The sequence below is a fragment of the Zonotrichia leucophrys genome, chromosome 18, assembly GCF_028769735.1.
Source record: "Zonotrichia leucophrys gambelii isolate GWCS_2022_RI chromosome 18, RI_Zleu_2.0, whole genome shotgun sequence".
NCBI lineage: Eukaryota > Metazoa > Chordata > Aves > Passeriformes > Passerellidae > Zonotrichia > Zonotrichia leucophrys.
Window position 1 is genome coordinate 8,656,788 of NC_088187.1, and position 23,946 is coordinate 8,680,733.

Genomic DNA, 23,946 nt, shown 5'->3' on the forward strand with positions numbered 1-23,946 from the left:
CTACATAAACCAGTATTTGTACACAGATGGAAAATTCCTGCTCCATTCAAGTCAGGTTTGCAAAGCAGTTCCTCAGAAGTGGAATGTGGCTGTCCTGCCTGTCCCATCCCCCTGCCCTTGTTTCCCCAGATTGATCATGTTCTCTCTCTTATATGTTATATGAACTGCAGCAATTGGGTTTTTTTAGCCATTAGGGGAAAGGAAATGACATATGGAGAGAATTCAAGTCCCTCCTCATTCCTAGAGAGTCTCTCCAGAAATTCAGTGTGCTGAGCTCCATCCAAGTGTCGTTTCCTGCTCAGAATTGGGAAGGGGATTGGAGGTGGGAGGAGAGATGGACATGTAACATTAAATTGCTGCTTCTGATTAACAGCACATTCTGCACACGATTTCACAGCATTGCTTTGAACAGAACTGAGCCTCTGCAGCCCAAATATGTGGAGCAATCCACTGATGAAAGAGCTATTTTTACATCTGTTTCATATAGTGGGTAAAAATGAAGTGATTGGGATGGTGGAAATGTGCTTTGGAGATTACTGAGGATTTTCTGATAACTTTGTACCTCCAATCTTCCATATGCCCACAGAGCATTATTAATACTCCTGGTGGCACAGCTATTTTACCACTGTGAAACTGCACACAAAGCAATCTGTTACAGAGAAAAAATTAGGCAGCTTTCCACTATTTTATATATATTAATATAGAAATGTGTGCATGACCCCATGATTTCTATATATATTGAAAAAAAAGACCTTCAAAAGATGACCCCGGGATTTTCATTCCACATTGCAATGCAAATTGAGAAAGATATGAAATAAAGGAGAACGATTCCTCATTACAAGCTCAACAAAAGAGGCAGTGTAGTTGTGATCCAAACTCCCCCACAGTGAAGTCAGTGCCATTGATTTTGCTTCCAGTGTGTCAGTCAATTGAAACTCTGTTCCTGGTACATGATTTACACATTCACTTCTGGAGCTGGCCCATTGTTTTATTCAAATGATCAGCACAACACTTTAACGTGGTCAAGCAAGTTGTGCTTGGTAAGAACTAACAGGATTTTTCTCCATCCTGCTTTATTTTTTCTCTCCCCTCCTGGTCCCTTTAAATCCCAATGTCACTTCCCTCCCACTGATGGCACTCCCAGGGCAGTGGGTGAACTGCAGCCTGCAGAGGGGCCACGGCTCTTCCATGAAATCTCCTGAAATCTCCTGAAACCTCCTGGCTGCTGCAGAAGAGCATCCATTTCCTGGAGCCAGTGTGAGGCAGCCAGAGCTCTGCATCAGGAGCAGGACTGCAATCCAGTGACCCTTCATCCATAGGAAGTGCTACGAAACTCACAGCAAATCAATTCTCCCTCAGCTGTGCACAGGCTGAGTTTCTGCCCTCCTCATGTCAGTGCCATTGCCTGGATCAGTGAGCAGAAAGTGTTCTACAAACACAAGGGACAGCTCTGCACACTCGAAGCAGGAATCTTCTTGTGAATGGATTTTCCTGAAATTCCCAGTTTCAGGGAGTGCACCCCTCCCACCCTAATTCCCTCTTAGCCTTTTTTCCTAATGTTCCTCTGAAGGCCAAAGGGTTAATGTGTTTCCTGTTAGGTTTTAAGTGAAAGCACTAACATTTTCCTCTTTGGGTCAAATATCACTAAACATAATTAACCTTCATTAATTACTTCTGTTTTGACTAACAGTGCCTCTTCCCGAATTTACACACTTCCCAAAGTTTAGATCTGTACTTAAATCTGCATCATACCTTATCAAAACAGAGCTTCCATACTCCTGGGATAATCCCATATTCAGCAAAAGGATAACAGTGACCAGAGGTGCCATGGGTTAACTACAGGGACAGACATCAGGATTCCCAGGCTCCAGGTGAGTTCTGCCAGCAGCTTTCTGAATGGCTGTGGATAACTTTCTTGTGTCTCAGTTTGCTCTGCTGTAAAATAGATTTAGAAACAGAAGAGATCTGTGAAATATTGTTGGGTAGTGAATTCCTTTTCCTGCAGAACCACAGCTGCTTCTTGCTGCTGATACACCACTGTGGTTCTGTGCAATTTAAATCATTCTGGATAGAGCAGCAGGAAGCAGCTTTGCTTAAGAGAATAGTTCAGTCTAATTCACAGGAAAAGAAAAAATAGATTTCTACTGATTTAACCATTCCTAACTTTCCCACAGTTTAAGCTGCTTTTCCTGCAGGGGAAAGTGAACAGAACTGCCTGACTGCAAAGTCCCAGCTCTCCTTGCAGAGCCTGGCACCTTGGGGAACAGCAAATGGAACAATCAGCCAGGCAGCATCTGCTGCCATCAGAATTTCAGAGGCAGTTACGTTTGCTGAGATCTCAGACTGCAATCTTGCCATCACTCCACAGATAAAACAGCATTAGCAACAACTGCATTCCAAGCCAGTTGATGTCAGCAGGGGTCTGTTATTGTTGCTCTCAGCACAGAGGAGTTGGCAGACTGACACACAGGCCACCAGACACTGATTCCAGCCCTTGTCCTGAATGAGGCATTTGACACATAAAGAGGACAAGCTCTTAAATCTGACTGGGCCATGCACTAAACCCCCCCCCAAAAAAAAACCAAACCCAACAAACTAAAAACCAGGGGCAATAACAATTCTCTTCTTTTTTGCTCCTACCACTTTTTTGAAGCTAGAGACGTATCCTCATGGGTGACTGTGATCCTAACCTCAGAAATAGTTTGCATTTTCTTAGAATAAGGAGTGACTCACCCCAGTCACTTACTCATAATCATTGTAGATTGCTGTTTGTGGAAATACATGCTGCCAACAGGGCTCACTGGTGGATAGGCTGAACACATTTTTCTTGGATAAAAACAGTCTCTGGCCCCAGAAAGTTAATTATTAAGCCACTGAGCTGTCAGGCATCTAAAGATCTTGCAGTGTTCTATTATTAACTCAATATATTGGATAAATCTGAAACAAGTAATTCAGAAGAAACCAAGAGAAAAATATTGAACAAGTGTTCTGCATTTGCAATACAGAGACACAAAAGCCAAATTACTTGCAAATGCTAAAGAGCAATTAAAGGAGTTGTGTTATCACGTAACAGTGCTTTGGTTTTAAAGGGGTTTTTAAAAGGTTGTATCTTTAGCCAGGGTAAATACCGAATATGACACTTGTGAGTTAGCGCACAGATGCTCTGTGTAACCCCACGGAGCGGGAGCCCGGCGGTTTTTATTGGGAAATGGAGCCGATCCCACCTGAGCGCTCCGCCGGGACCGTCCCGCCTCGGGCAGCGCCCCCTGGCGGCCCCGCAGCGCCACAAACCCCGCGGGTGCCCGGGCTCTGTCCCTGCAAACCCCGGACAAAAATCCGGGAGGGAATGAATTCCGTCATTAACGCTGGCTTTGCATCATTGCTTTCATAGAGCTTTGGCACACACATGTTCTATGAAAGTCCTTTCCTTAGGATTTATTCTCCTGAGAAGCTGAGAGGCCTCAGAAATAAAATGTAAACAATGATTCTCTGCTGCTGTGGAATGCAACAGGTGCATCTGTGATTGGTCCATGTGGTTGTTTCTAATTAATGGCCAATCACAGTCAGCTGGCTCGGACTGTCTCAGTCACTGACCTTTGTTATAATTCTTTTTCTATTCTTAGCTGGCCTTCTGATGAAATCCTTTCTTCTATTCTTTTAGTACAGTTTTAACATAATATACATCATAAAATAATAAATCAAGCCTTCTGAAACATGGAGTCAGATCCTCATCTCTTCCCTGGTCCTGGGAACCCTGCAAACACCACCACAAAGGTCAATTCTTTCAGTTCTCTACAATCACATAGAAAATCATGATTTTCTAACTGATGCTTTTAGGTCAAGGGTGGAGGTTTGACAATAAAGGACACAGGAGGTTTCACTGCAGGTGCATCAATGCCCTGGTTGGTTGTTTTTTCCCCCAGAAGAGTAAAGCAGCAGTATTGCAAGGCTGGTCCTCTCCCCTGTGCAGCACCAGACTCTGGTGCCAGGGGGGCTGTGGGACCTGTGGTGGCACTGTCCTCCATGGGCCCTGGGTGCCACCTGCAGCCTCAGCCTCCTGCCCAGGGGCAGGCAGGGCTGGAACAGGGCACAGGCACAGCTCAGCCTCTTCAGAGACACCACAGAAAGGTTCAGTACCTGCTGCAGCTTTTTTGGAGTTAAAGAAAACAGTTAAAGTGGTGCAGGCCAAAGTATGAAGGTCACAATGAATCAGTTCAGGATGGTGTGGCTTTTACAAGCCTTTGTGACAGACAGAATCTGTGAGCCCTGCTGGTGCATCAGTGACAGCAATGTGTCACCAGGGCCACGTTCTGAGCTGGATGCAGGAACTCCCACAGCTCCATTGGCCCAGCAGGACAATCATGGCAGTGACTCACAGACTGCTCTGCACAACACACTATTGTTGCTAACAAGATGTATAGGACTGTAGATAGAGACAAATTACCTGCTGCCCTTTGTAACTTTATCACAATCCAGCAATAGCCAAGCTCCAGAGAGCTCCCAGGGATGGGAACCATCTGCCCAAAGTGTGGGACAGGGAGCAGCAGAGCTGCCCCACACCAATGAAAGCAGGAGTGACATCATCTACTTGAGCATTAACACACTTAAAGAGATCTTTGTTAGCAGCACACAAGAGTGAATTCTTCATGAAGCACACCTGATCTTCATGGATTGCCAAAGAGTTACACCCAAATCCACTTTTCTACACCTCTGCACTTCAAAATAAACTTGGAAGCATACAAAAGGTGACTAATACAAGAGATAATACCAGATTCTATCAGGTTCACATAGCAGAACAAAGGGGGTTTTTTTGTTTTGTTTTATTTTGTATTTGTTTGAGTTTTTTATTCCCCTCCACCCATAAAGGTGGAAGCAAAGCTAATGGGAACTCTGGGAGAATTGCCTACATATCAGAATTTCCCCCCCTACTTTTTATTAATAAAAAGTAACACACTGTGATCCAATTGACTCATGTTTATGAAACATCTAGCCCTGAACTCTGACCTCTCCTACACCATCATTGGAGCTAGAGACACTCAGTAAGCTGAGACAATGCAGTTATTCCAGCACATTTGACTCCTGGGAGGTTTAAGTTAAATAGCTCAATCCAAGTTTTTCCAAAAAAGATGGAAAACAGAAGTACAGCTCTTCCCCCATCCTGCACAGCCCCTTTGAGGGACAAAATGGGTTCCTGTAAGTAATGACTTTAGAAATAGAGGGACAGTTGATTCCAAGACAAAGCCTTCATTTTTGCTCTCAGGGGCAGGCAACTGCTCCAAAGCATTTCCTATGCTCTGTCAAAAGGGTACCTGAACACCTATGGAACTGGGTAACTGCTGTACTTCCCTCTCCTCCAAACCACCACTTACAGTTAAGTAGCACTACTAGTCTTTAAATATTTCTTCAAGAGGCTGAAGGTAGTTTAGCTCAGCAATGCACACACAGGGCAAGATGAATCAGATTTCTATAGAATGTACCTGGAGAGAAGCAGCAGTTCCTTGGTCCTGTAATAGAAGGCTGCTGCATGCAGAAATCAGAGCTTGGGGTGACCAAGCTGCTTTAAATTCACCATCTTCAGCAATGAATCTTTGATGGTTTTGCACCTACCTTCATGCCATTAACTACTTTTGTCTAAGTTTTCCTTATCCCATCAGTCAGCTTTTAAGAGAGCAAGTTCAATTTTGACACAGTTCAATTTGATGTACTGACAACACTTTATTGAAGTTCAAGTAAGTCTTCCTTAAAAGCCTGTTCAGTGTATTTATCACTGCAACAGGTCGTGTAGAAGGTAAGAGGCTGTGGGGAGGCCAGCAGAGCAGTGGCTCAATGCTTTGTGAGAGGCCTGAATTGCTCACATGCTCTCTTTTCCCAGACAAGGACAGAAACAGGAAGTATTTACAAGTTCATCTCAAAGAATGAGGTTTACATTTAAAAATTCACAGATACATGTAGAGTTGGAACTGTTCAAGTATGTTTCAGTTGGACAAAGTGCTACAGAACACAGAAAAACCAGTAAAGGCAAGAAGGAACTATTAAGACAAAGAGGTGGCAGTCATTTGTGTGCTAAACCACTTGTAGGTGGTTGCAGTATATGCAAGACCTAGAAGTTGAAAGAATTTGGGGTACTGTCCTGGATTTGGAAAGTGTAGCTGTCAGCAGTAGAGTCTGGTACAACATTTTGGTCTTCCTCTTCCTAGAAGGAAAGAAAAGAAGAAGGTTGGAATAGCAGTAGCATTTGAATCTAGTAGTCAATGCTGGAATAGAAAATAAAAGTGGAAGAGACCCCTGAAGCCACTTACTTCTGCTGAAAAGTATTTCTCAATGATGGAGGATGAGGCTCTGTACACTTGTTCGTTTTCATGTGACTGGAGAGCTTCAATTCTGTCCAGACCCCCACACTCCTCAATCATGAGGCAAAGCTTTTCAGTCTCATTAATCTTCTCAGCAGCCTGCAACAGCAAAGTGTGGAATTACCTCTGGAAAGATACACAGCAGCTACTGGAGAGCCATTAGCAACAACGTGGACAATAATCAAGTATAACTGCACCCACATACCAAGAAGATGTTGGAAACTGCATCCAGGATAACGAGCACAGTTTTGCTGTCTTTAGTTGAGAGAAGATTCAGCAGGGGTTCAAGAACACCAGCCTGAACAAGGTACACTATCTGGTCAATTGTTCCACCACTTGTGTAGTTCGTCACAGCCCACACAGCTTCCTTCTGAGACTTGAAATCCCCCTGTGAAGGTAAAAGCAGAGGGTTAGAACACAGAGAAGCAATAGGAAAAGGCTCAACATTGTAAATATAGGCTTTGTTTACCTTCCTCAGAATAGCAATGAGATAAGGCACGAGACCGTGGTCTACAACTCGCTGGATCTGATCCTGACGCCCAGCAGTGATGTTGGACATTGTCCAGGCTGCTTCTTTCTGAATGTTGTTTTTGTGATGGGAAAGGAGACTTGGAAAGACAGCCAGAGCTCCTGAGTCAATAACAACCTGTGTCTGCTCATCAGTACCAGTGACAATATTTCCTATGGCTCTTAGTGAAGGAGTCTGAAACAAAGATGAATGGAATACTTAGGAAAATTGTTCAAAACCAGATTAGATTATAATAAACACAGCTCTATACTTGATGGCCACCCACTCTAACCTTCCCAGTTAACAGCATGACCTGCTATGTTCAGCTGGGGTTTGTGCTCCTTGTTAGCATTCCACAGGCAGACACTCATGTCTGCATGCACAGACTGCACACCTCCCAAGGTCAGGCTGCAAACAACCACCCATGACAGAGCTTAGGGAAACTACCTGCTAAATACTAATGCAGTTTTATTATGCTCTAATTATAGTGTGTACAGAGCACACTTGTGAACACTGTCCCTAGAATTTGGATCTGAAACAGCAATTGAAAGGCAAGCTTAGTGAATGTTGACTGTTGTGCTGGCCTGTGAAGTAAATTCAATGATTATATAAAGCAGCTTGATAGGCTGCTGCTGATGATGACTGTCTCATGCAGGACAGCACCCAGGCAGGAGAGAAACTGATGTCTCACTTGACAAAAATTAGAACAGGCACCTGACTCATGTATGAAAGGAGCCATTCAGTTCAATGGACACTACTGTCCTTAACTTGCTTGATTTGAATCATGGCTAGAGCTGCACAGCAGCCGCCAATCCAATCCCTTACCATTATTGGCAGGTCACTACATCCCAGGAGTCTCACAAGTTGTGGCACCAACCCAGTTTTCACAACAACTTCTATCCTGTCATTGGAACCGTCTGTGAGGTAGGAAATTGCCCAGCACGTGTCTGCCAACACCTCGGGGTCATCGTGGTGCAGGAGGCGCACGAGGGTTGGGAGGATCTGCTGGATGGCTTCGATGGGAGGGGCGGGGTTCTTGTTGCGACACAGGTTTGAGAGGGTCCACGTAACATTGCGCAAATATCCAGACTGCAATGGGTAATCAAAGAGTAATGTTAATAACAAAGAATAAATGGTTAGCAATAATTCAGCCAGGGTCTACTCAGTAATTGTAACTTGAATCACTCTGCACACTTACAGCCAGGGAAGAGAGGTCAGGAACAGCGAGGAGACTCAGCAGTGGCTCGATTGCACCATATTTAATAACCAGGTCTCTGTAGGCAGAACCATCCCCTGCAAAGAAACAAGAAAAAAAGCCAGGTGACAACCAGCAAAAAAGGAATATGTGTACACAGAACCACTGTGTGTTAGAGGATTAATTGTTCTAGTCCTTAAGAAAGGCTGGATAAAATCAGGAATGAGAGGACAACAGGACTAGTGCCATGGTTCAGTCACATGACAAGCATGTTCAATCAAGCCACTGAGCTTCACCTTTTGTGTTGGAAGAAGAGGTAATGTAATGTAGAGTGTTTTCTGTGCAGCTTTTCCTAGAGCTGTATAGTTCATAACCATGCAGGGTCTTGCATGTTTCTTTGGAGACAAATCCAAGCCCTACACTAGAACAGAGCTATTCCCAAAATATGGGACTTGAAATGCATTATAATCAACAGCTGCATGATTGGGCACTACAGAATAAGGCTGATGGCATGTCAGAGTTTGACTGAGAATTCAATTGCAGGGTAAAATAAATACCTTATAATTGATTTTAAAAGTCTAAGGACAAATGTTAAGAAAACCCCAATCAAACAAGGCTTTTAAACAAGATAACATTCTCTGTGTGAAGATTCACTGTTCTCTAGGGCTCAGCCACTGGACACCATTATACAGGAGGTACTATATTTAACTGTATTATTTATTTTGACCAATTTTTAAAGACCGGGTGCAACACTGGCTGATCAAGTAATCCTGAGGGAAGCATGAGAAACTTCAGTGTACCAATACTTATTAGCAAGCAAGGAATATTGGCCATCACATACAGAATTATTTGAGTCACTGCTTCCTGCCTTCCCCCTTTTAGTCAACGCACAGAGCAGAGCTCATTGCTGAGTCACAAAAACACTGTGATGTCTGAAAAAGGTTTGTGTTGTAGCATGATTAGAGATCCATCAAAGCTGAAATCTGGAAGCAATGCCCACAACACAACCCACAGGCTGGGCCAGGCATTGCATGAGCTCTGAAGACAAAGTTTCCTGCAGCTTGCTCGGCAGTGCAGGGCATGTCATGACTGGAAAGCCACTGGGGCAGAGCTCCCAAACAGCTCAGCACAGGGCATGGCACAGCAGGAGTGATGTCAGTGATGCCCTCCCACCTCAGACAAGGGGACAGGTCTGAACTCCAGAATTCACAGAATCACCAGGTGGGAAGAGACCTTAAAGGTCAAGTCCAGCCCAACAAAACCTCAAGTCCAACCTCAACAAAACCATGGCACCCAGTGCCATATTCAGTCTTTTTTTAAACACATTCAGGGATGGTGACTCCACCACCTCTCCAGGCAGACCATTCCAGAACTTTCTGTAAAAAACTTTTTCCTAATAGCCAACCTATATTTCCCTTGGTGCAGCTTGAGACTGTGTGCTCTGGCTCTGTCAGTGCTGCCTGGAGAAAGAGCCCAGCCCCAGCTGACTAGAACCTCCTGTCAGGAGGATAATGAGAGCTGTGCAGCACAGGGACATACCTGCAATATTCCCCAAGGCCCACACAGCCTGCTCACTGATGTGAGTGTGTGGAGAGGCCAGCAGGGAAATGAAGGCTGGGATTGCCCCTCCATCCACCACTGCCCTGGTTTGCTCTGACGTGCCAGAGGCGATGTTGGTGAGTGCCCAGGCAGATTCAAACTGGATGGGGCTGCAGTCTGCTCTGCCCAGGAACGAGACGAACTTGGGAATCAAACCAGCCCGAATGATGTTGTCTATTGGGGGTTGCTTCTCTCTTGAGAGGAGTTTCCTAAGGAAGAAGGCAAACAGGAAGCATTATTTTTGCCTGCAGACATCTGAACAACAAATTAAAGTCTTAAAAGCACTGTAGGTAAAAAGTTTAGCATTGCCTTAACATGCAGAGAAGGCAACACAACACAGGATGGAGGAGAAATGCAGACAAGCTCAACACTGCCTTCCTAGGCCTCTGTTAATGCTGGGTTTGGCATGTCTGCACTATGGGAGAGGTTCTGTTCAGCCTCTGAAGTAAAGCAGACCTGCAGGAGTCATTACACATCTGAACTGCTAGAGGCTTCTCAGCAGAGAGCTCAGTGACTGCCAGAAGCAGCACTGCAGCAATATGCAAGCTTATTAAAGGATATTTTAGATTGGGAAGAAGAAACAAACTTGGCAGACTTCAAACCCCAGTCATCTTACTGTTCACATTATTCTAAGGTGGATTGCCACACTCATACATATCAGACTTGAGTGTTAACACAGTTTAAAAGGTGCCTTACTTTGCTATAATAAAGGGTTTGCTATAATTACTCCTTCAAATCTAAGGTGACTGCTATTAAATTTGCCACCACTAGAGCAAATTACTTCTTCCTACTAAAATATTCAGGCACTTTAAATATTCAAAAGCCACATGGTTTGAATAAAACTATGCCTAAGTTATGGGTACCTCAACATGGTATATGAGATGGTGTTTATTGAAACACTGCCTGATAAGAAAGACATAAGCAGCCACTTAGGCTCATAAGTCAATTCTCTCACCTTATCTAGTTATTGGCTTGCACAGCTGAGTTGGTTTCCTCTGAAGAGCTTACCTGGCAGCTTGAGTAGCCTGTAGCTGAAGCTCCATGTTATTACTATTAACTCCTTTGACTATTTCTTCCACTGACCAGTGTGCCAAAACCTGTACAAGAAAACATGACATGAGTGCTTCACTGGGCCTGTTGGGTATTCCTGACCACAGAGAGCTCTTACACAATACCATGACAAGGCCCCAGTTTACAGCCACTGCCCTTGAGATATTTCAAAACCTCAGCAGCTACAGCTGCATCTGCAGTTATCTGAACTGCTGAAAGCTTTTTTAACCAAGTGCTTCATACCAGTCAACAAGGCTTAAAATGTAGCTGCAGCCAGTGATGCTTTGAGAAGACTAACTTGGAAGAGAGGCCAGACAGAGTTAAAGAATAAAGTAGGTATTTACTAAAAGGCCTCAATGGATACCTTGGGCAGTACAAGAGCCTGGCCAGGACGACACCAAAGATGAACCAAAATGGTCACAAAATGGACCATGGTCACAACCACAAATGGTAACAAGGACTGACACCTTTTTAAGTTTTGGTTCATTTGCATATTGGAGTTAATTGTCCAATTATAGCTTTAGGTTATGAAGTTCCATCTTTATTTTTCTCTCATCAATTCAGCATTGTTTATATTTTTTTGGGCCTGGAGGTTGAAATAGTTGCCCTTGACCAAGCTGGAAAAGGATTGTTTTGTCTGCCTACGCTGTGAAGAGAACTTGCTAACACTTAAGCCTCCCCTTTGAGGAGGATTAGAGGTGCCCTTATTGCTCTCTACAACTCCCTGAAGGGAGGCTGTAGACAGGTGGGGTCTCTTCCACCAGGCAGCACTGACAGAACCAGAGGACACAGTCCCAAACTACCTCAGGGAAGGTATAGGTTGAATATTAGGAAAAAATTTTTCACTGAAAGAATAATAAAATACTGGAATGCTCTTCCTAGGGAGGTGGTAGAATCACCATCTCTGGATGTGTTTAAAAAAAGACTGGACATGGCACTTGGTGCTATAGTTTAGTTGAGGTATGTTAGGGCATAAGGTGGACTCGATCTTAAGAGGTCTCTCCCAGCCTCATTATTCTGTGATTCTGTAGTATGAAGCTCAGAGTTACACACTACAGAAGCTGAAAAGTATGAAGGCTAAATCTTAAGGCATCCCCAGTTGTGAGTAAGAGTGCTGTCCATTAGAGGTGATAACACAGGCCTGAGCTGACAATGCAGATGTAGTAGTGCTGTCCTGCCCTTGAGAAGGGCTTCATGCTGGCCTGGCTGCAGGACCTTAGAGGGTAACACCCTCCAAGTGTTCTGAGGACCCACTTACCTGGTTGCCTTTGTTTTCCTGAAGGGGAGAAGTAGCATCATCTGGTAAAGTGCTCACATTTCTTCTTTTAAGCATCTGATCATCTTTCTTAGCTTTCCTCAGCTCCACATTGACTTCAATTCGCCGCCTTCTCATCTCCTGCAGGAAAAACACTCAGAGTAAGTGAGGCTTTCAAAACTTAGAAACTTAGATTTAAAGACACAACGGCTGGCTAAAGTACTAATTGCACCAGAGTACTCACTGTGCTGTCCTTTCCTTTGTTCTTGAATCTGTTCAATCGAGCCGATGGTGTATTCTCATTAGTAGACATCTTGCTTGTTAGAGTTTCGAGCGGGACAGATAAAAACAAGTCTGAAAACAGAGTAAAGGCAAGATTACTCCACAAAAGTTAAATTTTAAAAATTGGATCCATACTCAAGAATAAGAGGCACTTGATTGTATTAATACTATAACAACATCTGACTTGATCAATCGCTGTCTCTTTAAAGAGCCAGATGTTACAACAAGCTCTAGCATCAACACAACAGCAGAAGACACAGTCTCACGATTTTAAGACACTTTAAACCAAATACTATTAGTTATTATTTTCAGGAGCAATATAGATTTTCCTTTCCACAGACAACACACCCATGCTGTTAAATACTATTTTCACTATCACATACCTGTGCTGCACAGGATCCCACCCAGCCCCACCCCGACCTTTTTGGACGAGAACAGCGAGCTCTCGCAATGGGAAGGATCCCGAGGAACGTTTGCAGAGCGGGTGCAGCCAGCAGCACATAACAACGGCTACACGGGTAACGAAGTAAATCCCTGCACCTCGGCCACCCCCAGCATAAGAACCGGCTTCGCTTCGGCCACAGCTCCGGCGGAGCGCCAACCCGCGCTGGGATACACCAGCGCTGCCAGCCCCAGCGCAGACAGCGGAGAAGCAGGAGGCTCCCGAGAGAGGCCCCGGCAGGACTGCAGGCAGAGCATGGCTCTTCCCAAAAGGGCAGCGCAGGCCCCGCGTCCCCGCCACCCCGGTCCCGGCCCCGCACCTCGGCCGGAGCCGCCGCCGCTCGCTCCGCTGCTGCCGCACGCTGCCACTGCCCACGGCCGCCCCACGCGGCATTTAAATTTCCCGCGGCCGCTCCCTGCCATTGGCCAGTTCGAGCCAAAGCAGCCTTCTGATTGGCCGGTTTGAAAGCAGCCCGGCTCGCGATGACGGAAAACGCCCTCCCGGAAGCGCCGGTCGGACGTGATGTATTGACAAGGTCCGGTACTACAGCTCCCGGCGTGCCCCGCGCCGCCCCACACAGGCTTGCTGGCGCTACCTGCGCGGGGCACGCCGGGAGCTGTAGTGCGCTGTGTTGCTGTGCTCGGTGATATCCCGGGACGGGAGCGGGGGCTCGGAGTGAGGGAATTGCGGAGGGGTCTCGCCCTGAGCGGTTTGGGGCAGAAACACCCATTCCCTCAAGCAGAGCACAGATTCTGCCTCAGTAACCAGCGCGGCACCGCACGCTTCCCCCGGGACAAGGGCGTGTAGTGACAGGACGAGGGGAATGGCTTCAAACCGAAAGAAAGTGGGTTTAGATGGGATATCGGGAAAAAATTCTTTCCTGTGAGGGTGATGAGGCCCTGGCACAGGTTCCCAGGGAAGCTGTAGCTGCCCCATCCCTGGAAGTGTCCAAGGTCAGGCTGGATGGGGCCCCAAGCAACCTGGGGTAATGGAGGGTGTCTCTGCCCATGCCAGGGGCTGGAACTGGATCAGCTTTAAGGTCCCAACAAACCCAAACCATTTTGTGATTCCATGGCTCCATGCCTCACTTATTGTCTCCTAGAAATGTGGTGCACAGACAAGCAAAGAAAAGGGGATAGGAGATTGCAGTTGAAAGCAGCTCTGCAGCCATCAGGGCAGATGAAAACCAAATCATACGGAATAACAAAAGAAAAGGATTCCTGCCCCTGTGGCATAGCCTGAAAATGGATGAGATTGTTTCTGATGGGTTTGGCCTGCTCATCCGGGATGGACTACAAATGAACACTGATTTTCACAGGAGGTATTCAAACCAAAGAACTGTAGGGAAAACACAACTCTGACAGCAACTCTGACATTTCGAGACACCCATAACCTACAACACAGAGAAGTGTCAGTTATGCACATCGATATGTCTGTGTGCTAAACCATCACATTAAACCACTTATGCCAATCTGTAGGCGCACACTGGTGTGGAGGATGCTTGTCGAGGAGGAGGAATTACCAGTGACATCTCATAACGCTGGGTTTGGGCCTCACAGTGCTGAACTTTGTAAAAAACACCCACTAAAACAAGAACAGAGAAAGCACATTGCTAACAAATGGAGATATTAAACAAGAGTAGTTTGACAAAGAAAAATAAAAGGCAGTTCAAAAGCAGAAATGGAGGTTAAACACCTGCTTTCCTGAAGGACTGGAAGGCTGGCTCGAAGAAATTCCATTGGGTCATGAATCGCTGGCAGTGCATGGTCTGGAGCAGTGAAATCTGGGCGCAGGGATGGATGGTGAGGGCAGCGAGAGGGACTGGCAGTGCCTGGGACGCCCGAGGGGGGTGTGTGCGAGGTTCTGCAAGCCGTGAGGGCTGTGAGGGAGGGGACAGCTCCGAAGCGACAGAGAGGTGGAGGGAGACTGGGCAGTTGGGGCAGGACAGCGGCCAAGCTGCGGGTGAGGCTGTGGGGCAGCAGAAGCCGTGTGTGAGGCGGGCAAAAGGGCCGTGAGGGGTCACAGAGCCCTGAGGGGGCAGGGGGGGGGTCCCCGAGAAGGCCGAGTGTGGAGCTACGGAGACTGGATGCAGTTACCGGCCGCAGCACAGGAGCCCGGACCGGGACCGTGAGGGTAAGTTTAAAGAGGCGGGACAGGAGAGCGGCCGGGCGGGTCCCCTCAAGCGGCCGCGCGCGGCTGACAGTGAGGGCGGGAACCGCTCTGAGGCACGGGCGGGGCCGTGGGGGGCGGGGCCTACGGGCACCGCGGCCAATGGTGTGCGAGGAGGGAGGGGCGGGGCCGGCCCGCCTCCAGCAGGGAGAATGTGACGGCCCGTGGGGGGGGCGGAGCCAGGGATGGCCGGGCGGGGCTCTTATCAGGCGGCGCGCGCAGACAGCGCTGGGTGACCCAGTGGCCTAATGGATAAGGCATCAGCCTCCGGAGCTGGGGATTGTGGGTTCGAGTCCCATCTGGGTCGTGCCGTGTCTGTTTTGTGGCGCGGCCGCGGGGCCGCCCCGTGCTCGGCATCCCCGACTCTTTTACCCGCAGCTGCCCCGGGTCCCAGCCCCTGCTCTGCCCGGGTGCTGAGTCCTGCCTGGGGCCGCGGGGATCGTGCGAGTGGGTCCCGCTCCCCTCCCGGGGCTCCGGCACAGCTGCAGCCGGGAATGTGACCACGGCGATTTCGGTGCCTGCTTTGCCCATCACCACTGGGAAAGCTTTTCCATCTCTCCTGCTTGAGCATCCCTGTTGCAATGCTGGAGTGCTCCAAACACCACTACTGTGCTCTTAATGGAGGTCCTGCCCAGGAAAAGAGTCTGGGGAAACAGTGCAGACACATGAATGAGGGTGGAATTGCACCACCAGCTAATTCAACAGAAAAATCCTTGGCATACAGGTCTGTGGGATGTTCATGTGTTGGTATATCCATCCATCATCCATCCATCACCATCCATCTCCCTCCCCCAGCTGGAGGTACCTGCTGCTCATCAAAGCAATGGAGGAGCCCTCCTCTCCCTCATCCTCGGTTTACATTCCTATTCCTGTAATAGCTATCTTGGGATAGTTCTGGAATTAAAAATGTTTCAAATAACAGAGGAAAACAAGGATGAGTAAGTGCTGCAGTAGAAATGTAACTCCTTGAGTAATAGATGTGGTGAAATGTCATTTCTTTTCAACACTACTCTGGTGAATTTTCTTTATCTTCACCCATGGCTGCTGGAGACAAAGCCCTGAGCTTTTGGGAATCCTATTGAAATGCTTAATTAAGGCAGGACAAAACAAACTGCTTAAACTAAGCAACACTGAATCCCATGCCACAGACATTGCTGAGGGTGAAATGTCTGCCCATTGCAGACATTTTCTGTCAAGGGTGGGTTTCAGGAGCCTTTCAGTGCCCTTATGGAGTTTTAAATTGTTGATTGTCCCTTAAAGTCATGAGCAGCTTCCACAGCACCCGGCAGCAGCTGGTGAGTTAAACTGTCACAATGGAAATCTTGTGTAGCAATAAGGTCACTTAGAAATAAGCCTTCTTAACTCAGTAATCCAAATCAGGGTTGGCTTGGTGTGTGAAAATTTGCAGAGTCCTTCATGATGGCAAAGAGAGATTTAAAAATAAAGCTGTGTGGGATCAGCAGAGCTTTCCCTTGGACTAGGCACTCACTACTGCATTTTTCAGCCTGAAAAGAATCACAGAAACTGGTTCCTGAAAGTAAGAGAGGAGATTAGCAGCTGTATCACTGGAGGTGGCCAGAAATCCCCAGATATGTTCCATTGTCATGCACATCCCTTACAGCCCCTGTGTGCCAGGGCTCTGGTGTATTCCAGCGCCTCCCAGTTCCCCCCGGAGCACAGCTCTCCATAGCCAGCCTTGTTCCCTATGACTTTTCCCTACAGAGTGCCAGAGGAGGGCAAGGCTCTCCCCAAAATAAAAATGTGCTGCAGAAGCACAAGTGGCTGTGCTATCCCCAGGACACAGGTGATGCAGCCAGGGGGTTGCTCCCCTTGGGAAGGAGCACATTCCTCCAGGCAGGGCTGGTGGAGGCAGCAGCTTGGTCCTGCTCCAGTGGGTTGTCCAGCCTGTGATTCCCGTTTCCCCTCAGGCTGCCTCTCATTAGCATGGATCGGGGGAAGGGCATAAAAGGCTCCAGCTCATTTTGAGTCTGGAAAAACTTCACTTCAAAATGACAACCCAAGTGTTCTGGCTCCTCTGCTTTGCCATTAGATCATCTTCTGGTAAGTCTGTTACCTCTGCAGCGGGGCTGGGGCACGTCTGAGGCTGAGGACATTCCTACAAACCCGGGCAGCCTGCAGCCTCTGCAGCAAGCAAGGGCTCGAGAAAGAAACATTTCAACGTGTTTGTGGGATGGGAATGTAGATTGCAATATTTAATTTGCCAGCATTGGGAAGAATTAAGAGCACCTGGCAGAAGCAGGCAGGGAGCTGGTGCTCCTCTGTCCCGCCAGCCACCACTGGCAGGTGAAGTTGGATTTGCTTCTGCATCTGGGATTTTTATAATTTGTATGTGACCTTTCTCTTTTAGTCCCCTTCACCCGTAACTCCAGGTGTCTGACTGGCTTTAACATGTTCAGTGTGCCCTGTGTATCTGCAGCAAGCTGTCCTGAATGGATTTATTTGGGTTTCAGTGCCTCACTGACAGAACAGAAATAGCATTTACATCTGTTCCACTGAGATTTGGTTATGTTGCAGTCATATTTCTTAGGTTGCAACAACTAGACAGGAATATGTTGTTAGAGGATGAGGAACCTCAAGGTCCTGAACAGATTGAGCAGAGAAAAATGAACTATTTCTTGATACAATCTGTGACTGAGAAGGCGTGATAAAGTGGTAGAAGAGTTTTATTTACACACCCAAGTCTGAGGCACCTGTTCAGAGGGCACAGCTTCACACTGAACCATCTCCAAACCCCCCTTGCCTGCTGCTTTCGGCAGCTTGGACCTCTTCCACCCCTCTCTCCATGGACATTCTTTAGACTTTACGTGTGGCCAGCCCAAATATCAGGGAATCTTTCCCATGACAGCAGCTGGTGAGAGCACACAGGGGGAGAAGTGGCAAGGTCAGCAGTTGAGTCAGTTACAGGAGATAAACCAGGACGTTGTTCATCTGTGTGTGTCAAATCTCTCTTTTCACACAAGGAGCTGGGATCAGCCTCCTACACAGGATAACCAGGGCCGTGAGCACCACAGAGGCTGTGTGTGGGTGAGCTGTGTGAAAACTCTGCTGGCTCGCTCCAAGCCTGCAGGGAAGGTCTAAAGGAAAAGGAAAATAGACTGCTCAGGGGAAATTTCTCTCCTGCCTGGCTAAACATTTTGCTTGTTTTTCTTTGTGAGGTTCAAAGGATCAAGGTGAAGGTATAAATGAAATTGTGGGTGATTGCCCAGCTTGTGTGAACAGTGCCATTAAGTTATTTTTCCCCTGGATTTCCAGACACTTCCTCCCTTTCTCAAATGTCCTCTCAAATTAAGCAAAGCTGTGAAATAATTGTTACTAGCAGCACTAGCTTAATCACTGCTACTATGTGCTCGAGTCAGAGATCCAAAACTGTGTATAAAAAACCTTTCCAGTAGCATCCAAAGCTGCTGAAGAGTCTGGATGACATTGTCAACAGGCATCCCATGGATGGGAAAACCAAAGAGTTCTGCTGTCATGGTCTCTTAAACAAGCATCCCAAATGGCAACGTGAACCTTGTTTCCTCAGATGCTCCCTGGAGATTCAGGGGTTTGAGAAAATGGTTTGTTTTTAATTTGCAACAATAATAAAGTAAAAATGCAAATCTCCTGTTTTGCTCACACAGCTGCATTCCCTGTACTGGACCTTCAATATCTGAGTAGAGGAACGAGGAGCTCTACTGTGCTTCATCTATTGAGCTATTTATTAGTTTTATATCTTGTTGTTGAAGGCCTCACTTAGAGCCTCAAATCTTCCCTCAAATCTGGATTAGAACCTCAAAACTTCCCATTCTGAAACACTTGGAATAAAAGACTTAAAACACTGATTTTCCCTCTCTTTTTTTGCCCGTAGGATCCCTGCTCTATGCTGAGAAACCCGGCCAGGCTCTGAGCAAAGATGTTTTCAGTGCCGCAGCTGAGGTTCGGGTGAAGGAGCCAGCGCGGGGCACGGGCAGTGCCAGCGGGGATGCCAGGGAAGGGCGGCTCTCGGGAATGCCCCCCGGGCCCCCGGGCATCCCCTCCCTGGCCCCCGACAAGAGGAAACGCGCGGAGCCTTCCCTGGAGAACAGCACAGGGCCGAGGAAGCACCCGGGGCAGCTCGGAGGGCTCCGGGCCCCGGCGGCTGCTCCCGGCCGGGCCAACAGGCCGCACCCGGAGCGGGCCGGGCAGAAAAAAACATTTTCTGCCAACAGCCTGGGGGCCCTGCGAGCCCCTCCCCGCCCTAAGGCCCTGCTGGAAACACATCCTTTCCCGGACTTTGGAATGGGGGAGCCCAGCGATCCTGACACGCTGCACCACTTCAACCGAGCGGGGAAGGGAATGGCCTACAAAGAGCCCGACCCGTCCGGGAGGATCCTCAAGGCCTCGTGGGTCACGAACCGCTGGGAGCCCAGCCCGAGGCACCGGGGCGAGCTGGAGACAGGTGAGGGACAGGCTGCCCACAGCAGGACAGGCTGCCCAAAACTACCCACAATGGGACAGGGTGTCCAGTGAGGGACAGGCTGCCCAGAGAGGGACAGGCTGCACAGAAAGGGACAGGTTGCCCAAAGCTGCCCAAAGTGGGACAGGCTGCTTGGAGTGGGACAGGCTGCCCACAGCAGGCTGCCCAAAACTACCCACAACGGGACAGGGTGTCCGGTGAGGGACAGGCTGCCCAAAGCTGCCCACAGCAGGACAGGCTACCCAGAGCGGGACAGGCTGCTCAGAGCTGCCCACAGTGGGACAGGCTGCCCAGAGCTGCCCAAAGCTGTGGCACAGTGCAGGGACAGATCCCCCAAGGGCCCTGGCTGTCCCTCAGGCTGTGCTCCTCTTGCAGACGGTGACAAGGAGAAGCTGTGTCAGAGCGAGTGCAGGAAGGAGCGGGATGAAGGGGAGGCTTTCTGTGCCAGCGAGTTCGGTAGGTGCTGTCCCCCTCAACCCACAGGGACAGAGCACCTTCTGTCCACTTGCCACTGATATTGCACTGCTACTTTTAAAATACTGTGATTAAGATATGGTAAGTATGTTCAATAATTACCAAGTATTCAAAAAGATTTCACAGCTCTTCACAGACATTCTTACATTACCCTTTCCCTACCTTGGGCTAGTACTGCCCTTTTTTCTGTTTCTTCTGGAGGAACAGTGTCCTTGGGACTGGTCAATGGAACTGAAAAGACCAATTGTTTTAGTTACTCTCAGATTAAATATTGCAGCTGGGTTATTGATCTCTTACCATTTAGAGCAAGTTTGATTTTGGAGATTGAAGTTTGAAATTAAAATAAAATAGTGAACCAAACAGAAAGAAGGTGTGATCCTCTCTCTAGAGAGGATTCTTCTTGAAGTTCCTTAGGATTCAGTGTCTTTAGTCCTTGTGCACACATTGATGTAACTAAAGGTGGCAGGAAACAGCCTGGTATTTTTGTAGACTTTGTTTAAGGACAAACATTTTCTGACTGAAACCCTGCCTTGTGCTTACAGAGTTGTGAAACAGATACCAACTTTTTCTCACAGTATTTTAAGAGATAAGGAAAATACAAGCCCAGTGGTAACAGATGTTTCCATTTGTAGAACATAAACACGTTGGGAGACATCTGTTTTCTCTAAATGGAGAAGTCAGGAAGTGCTTTCTACAAATGCTGTCCTGCTTTGGTTTTTGCCACTCTCACACATTCCTGTCCAACATGGGCTTCACAGCCACCCGACCTCTGTGTGTGTTAGCCCGTAACAAACAGCTCTGCTCCTAAATTGAAAGGACAGGTGGGAAAAAGTCTGAGCAGCAGACAAGCCAAGGTTCCACAGCAGCCATCAGAGAGAGTTTTTCCTTTATTTATATTTATTGTGGAGAAAAAAGAATAAATGACTGAATCAGAGCTGTCCCCCTGAGGCAGGTGTAACACCAGGTGCAGTAGCCCCACTCACACAGAGCTGCTTTCCCAGCCCTGCACTCAGCACTTGCCAGAGCCAGAAACTGGGAGAACAGCATGAAATGATTGTCTGAGCTCCCAACACAACCTGCTTGTGCCCCTGTCTCTTGTTATGACAAAGGCCTTTTATTTCAAAAGCCAAAGTGTTTAATTACCAGCTTGGCTTTGTACTTCATTGGGAAATTTTAAATTTGAAAATTTTACTTTGTTAGGTAAATTTACCCACTTTTTATATATCAGGATAGAAAATGGTACCAAATCCATTGCTTTCTTTCCTAAGAAACATCTCAAACCTGTAAAGGAGCAAAACTTCAGGCAATGACCTCACCAAATGTGATTATTTGAAGCAATTCCTGCTGCCCACTCCCGAGCCAAGGGATTCCTGCTGACACTTCCTTTACAGCATTTCAAATTACAGCCTTCACACATGCCCTGAAAACTGCCATGATATAAAATCTGATCCTCTTTTCCCCTCTCCCTTAAAGCAGCAGTGAATGGAATTGTTTATAACCTGGAGAGCCTGGGCCATGGGGTGCAGTGGGTCACCCTGCTGGTGGACACTGATGGACTGTACAGGATGAGCCGCCTCTATGTCACCCCTGACGCCGCCTTCTTCCGAGTTCACATCCTGCTTGTGGATACTCTGAACTGCAGCAAACCATGCCCAGACTTTAAACTTGGTAAATCATTCCAGCTAAATCCATTCTGCTATTCCTCTGCATGCACTGCAATCTCAGTCTGCCCTACTTTAATAGGCTTAGCCTGGGTTGTTGGGAAAATTTGGAAGAAAAGTATTTACTCAAAGTACTCAAAGTTTATCAGTGCAGACTGCTTTCTTGTAACTGGATTGGAGGTCAGGTGTTGCTGCACCCCCTAAGCACCCCCAGGCTTTTCCATTCCCACTGCCCCATGCAAGGGACACCTGTGCAGCTTCTTTGTACCTGTCCTAGACCGCCCTGGCTGATGATGGCAACAATACAGGGGGGAAAGGGAACTACGGGGAGAACAGAGGACATCTAAACTACACTAACGTAACCATACATCACTAAACCTTTTCTTAATATTCACACAATAGTTATCCCTTAACTGTGAGAGCCAACCACCTCATTATCCATCTTTTGAGTGCAAGTTTATCAAATGCCAGCATTTGTCCCAAGAGTAAATCATCATTTCCATGCCAGCCCCACCCCCAGGTCCCAGCGGAGCTCAGGGTGCCGCAGTGGAAGCTCCGTGCCCAGGATGTTTCCATAGACACAACTTCGTGTCTGTTCGCGCCCCTGGTGCCTCGGAGTGACCCCCGCTGGCTCCCTGAGGCTCAGCTCCCGGTTGCTCCGTTCCTGTGTTGCAGGCAGCCGCTACATCGTCATGGGGCACATCCACCACAAGCGCCGCCAGGTGCCCCCCGAGCTGCTGCCGGCCCTGAGGGGGAGGCTGCGGCCCGGGGACGGCTGGCTCGGCAGCGGCAGCGGCTTCGTGAGGAGATTCAACAGGAAAAGGGATCTCAGGGTGAGGGCAGCGCGCTCCAGGTGTCCCTGAGGCTCCGTCCGGGACGGGGGAGCAGCGGGATCCGCCCTCGGAGCGCCCCCGGCCGCGGGCCGCGCTCCCGCCTGGAGCCTCGGCAAACACCGGGGGCCTCGGGCAGGCCCCCCCCGGCCAGGCTCGGCGCAGAATTCGCTCCAGGGAATGTGAACCGGCCGGGAATTTGCTCCAGCTGCTTGCAGAGCCACAGGTTATTGTTGCTTCCCCTGCTGCAGAGTGCCCCGAATAATCTGTAGTAACTGTAATGCAAAATTCTGGCAGTTTCGTGCTCGGTACACAACAACTGCACTTTGAACCCTTCACCTTGAACACATTAGATGATACCACAGCTTTATCTACACAGGATGTTCACTGTGCTTTCACAGTTCTGCCTAATGCACTTGATTTCAGAGAAACCAACACCACTGAGTACCATTTGTATTATTTTTGTCTCCTCAACCATGTCCATGGTATTTCTGAAAATTACACCACTCTTCCAGCAGAGCTGGATGTTCACACAAAGCATAGAGTGTAATAATTTGAGTATATGAACACTGACTGAAAGCAAATCAAGAACTGCAAATGCCCAGTTGCATTTACAAGTGATGGTGCAGGGAATGCAAAATGAGCACGGGGTGCACACACTGGGTGTGCCAGGGCACTTTGTCCCAGAGCTGTGCTGAATGCCATTCCCCAGGAGAAATATTGCCAAGCTTGTACTTGCACAAGAGTAAAGTTACTTTTAAAATCAAACAGACAATATTTTATTACCTTTAGTGTGCTGAAATTGAGATGTTTGTTGTTCCCAGTCAGTATTCACAAATAATAAGTCTGTAAAAGAAACTAATAAAATGCTCATGAGGTTCTGCTTTCACTGTCTCCTGGGTTCTGGAAGACCCAAAAATCTTATGTAATGATATTGCACAGAGGCATCTCCTTGTGTGACAAGTTGGCTGAGGATTTGATACATATTTCTATTAAGAAATGTAAAAAATTGAGTACAGCTTAAACCCCCACATACTCAGCAATATGATGTGAGCTGCCACAGGAAGCAGTGGCTTCTCCAGAAGCATTTTCTGTTTTGAAACAAGGTAGTTCTGACACCCTGCACTTGTCACACACCTCTGCAGCTGCATTTGGTGTCACTGGAAAGGCACAGAGCAGGGGATGGGATGGGCTATGCTGCATCAAGTATTTCTTGATATGGAGCCAAATACCAAGAGCAAACATCCCCTATTTGGGACCCAAAAGGCTCTTACTGGATAGAAATTTACTCACAGCATGAGTCTACCTAAAAAATACCATGTCTCACTTTTGGTGTGTGAAAGACTTTGCATGGAGCACAGCATGGATGGATGGAATTTTCCTGAGAAAATCTGAGGGGGTTTTGTTTTGGCAGAAGAACTGTTCTGGCAGTGAATCAAAGCTCTGGAGTGACTGGGAGGACAGAAGGAGGAAGGGTTACATGTGCATCTCGAGTTTCTTTGTTTCTATTTTCAGGGAAGTCCAGGGCTAAGCAGCAGCTCCTCCAGGCATCCCCCAGAGCTGAGCCCCTTTCCCGTTATCCTGCTGCAGCCCAGGGAGGTGTGGGCACAAACCCAGCCTCTGCCTGCCTGGGGAGGGACAAACACAGAGTAAGGACATCCCAAAGCAGAGTTCA

The 23,946-nt window shown here is 47.7% G+C and overlaps 2 protein-coding genes and 1 non-coding gene across 6 annotated transcripts; 2 read left to right on the plus strand and 1 right to left on the minus strand.

Moving 5' to 3' along the window:
* Positions 1–5,695: 5,695 nt before the first annotated feature.
* On the minus strand, positions 5,696–14,792 carry KPNA2 (karyopherin subunit alpha 2). Of its 2 annotated transcripts, none has more exons than XM_064728234.1 (11): positions 14,377–14,792; positions 12,202–12,311; positions 11,961–12,098; positions 10,661–10,749; positions 9,593–9,861; positions 8,057–8,151; positions 7,684–7,947; positions 6,820–7,053; positions 6,556–6,738; positions 6,300–6,449; positions 5,696–6,193 (listed from the first exon to the last, which is right to left on the minus strand). In XM_064728234.1, the coding sequence occupies exons 1-11, from the start codon at positions 14,444–14,446 to the stop codon at positions 6,101–6,103; spliced, it is 1,695 nt and encodes a 564-aa protein (XP_064584304.1). In that variant the 5' UTR covers positions 14,447–14,792; the 3' UTR covers positions 5,696–6,100. The 2 variants fall into 2 exon arrangements, with proteins under 2 accessions (XP_064584304.1, XP_064584303.1); XM_064728233.1 differs by lacking the exon at positions 14,377–14,792 and adding an exon at positions 13,001–13,109.
* On the plus strand, positions 14,683–23,155 carry C18H17orf58 (chromosome 18 C17orf58 homolog). 3 transcript variants are annotated; one of them, XM_064728238.1, is made up of 5 exons: positions 14,683–14,814; positions 18,719–19,288; positions 19,682–19,762; positions 21,254–21,448; positions 22,117–23,155. In XM_064728238.1, exons 2-5 carry the CDS (start codon positions 18,859–18,861, stop codon positions 22,302–22,304), a joined length of 894 nt encoding a protein of 297 aa, XP_064584308.1. In that variant the 5' UTR covers positions 14,683–14,814; positions 18,719–18,858; the 3' UTR covers positions 22,305–23,155. The 3 variants fall into 3 exon arrangements, with proteins under 3 accessions (XP_064584308.1, XP_064584306.1, XP_064584307.1); XM_064728236.1 differs by lacking the exon at positions 14,683–14,814 and adding an exon at positions 16,728–16,911; XM_064728237.1 differs by lacking the exon at positions 14,683–14,814 and adding an exon at positions 16,728–16,911 and having other exon boundaries at positions 21,257–21,448.
* TRNAR-CCG (transfer RNA arginine (anticodon CCG)) lies at positions 15,085–15,157 on the plus strand. Its single transcript has one exon. It is a non-coding gene; the product is annotated as a tRNA-Arg (tRNA).
* Positions 23,156–23,946: the final 791 nt, after the last annotated feature.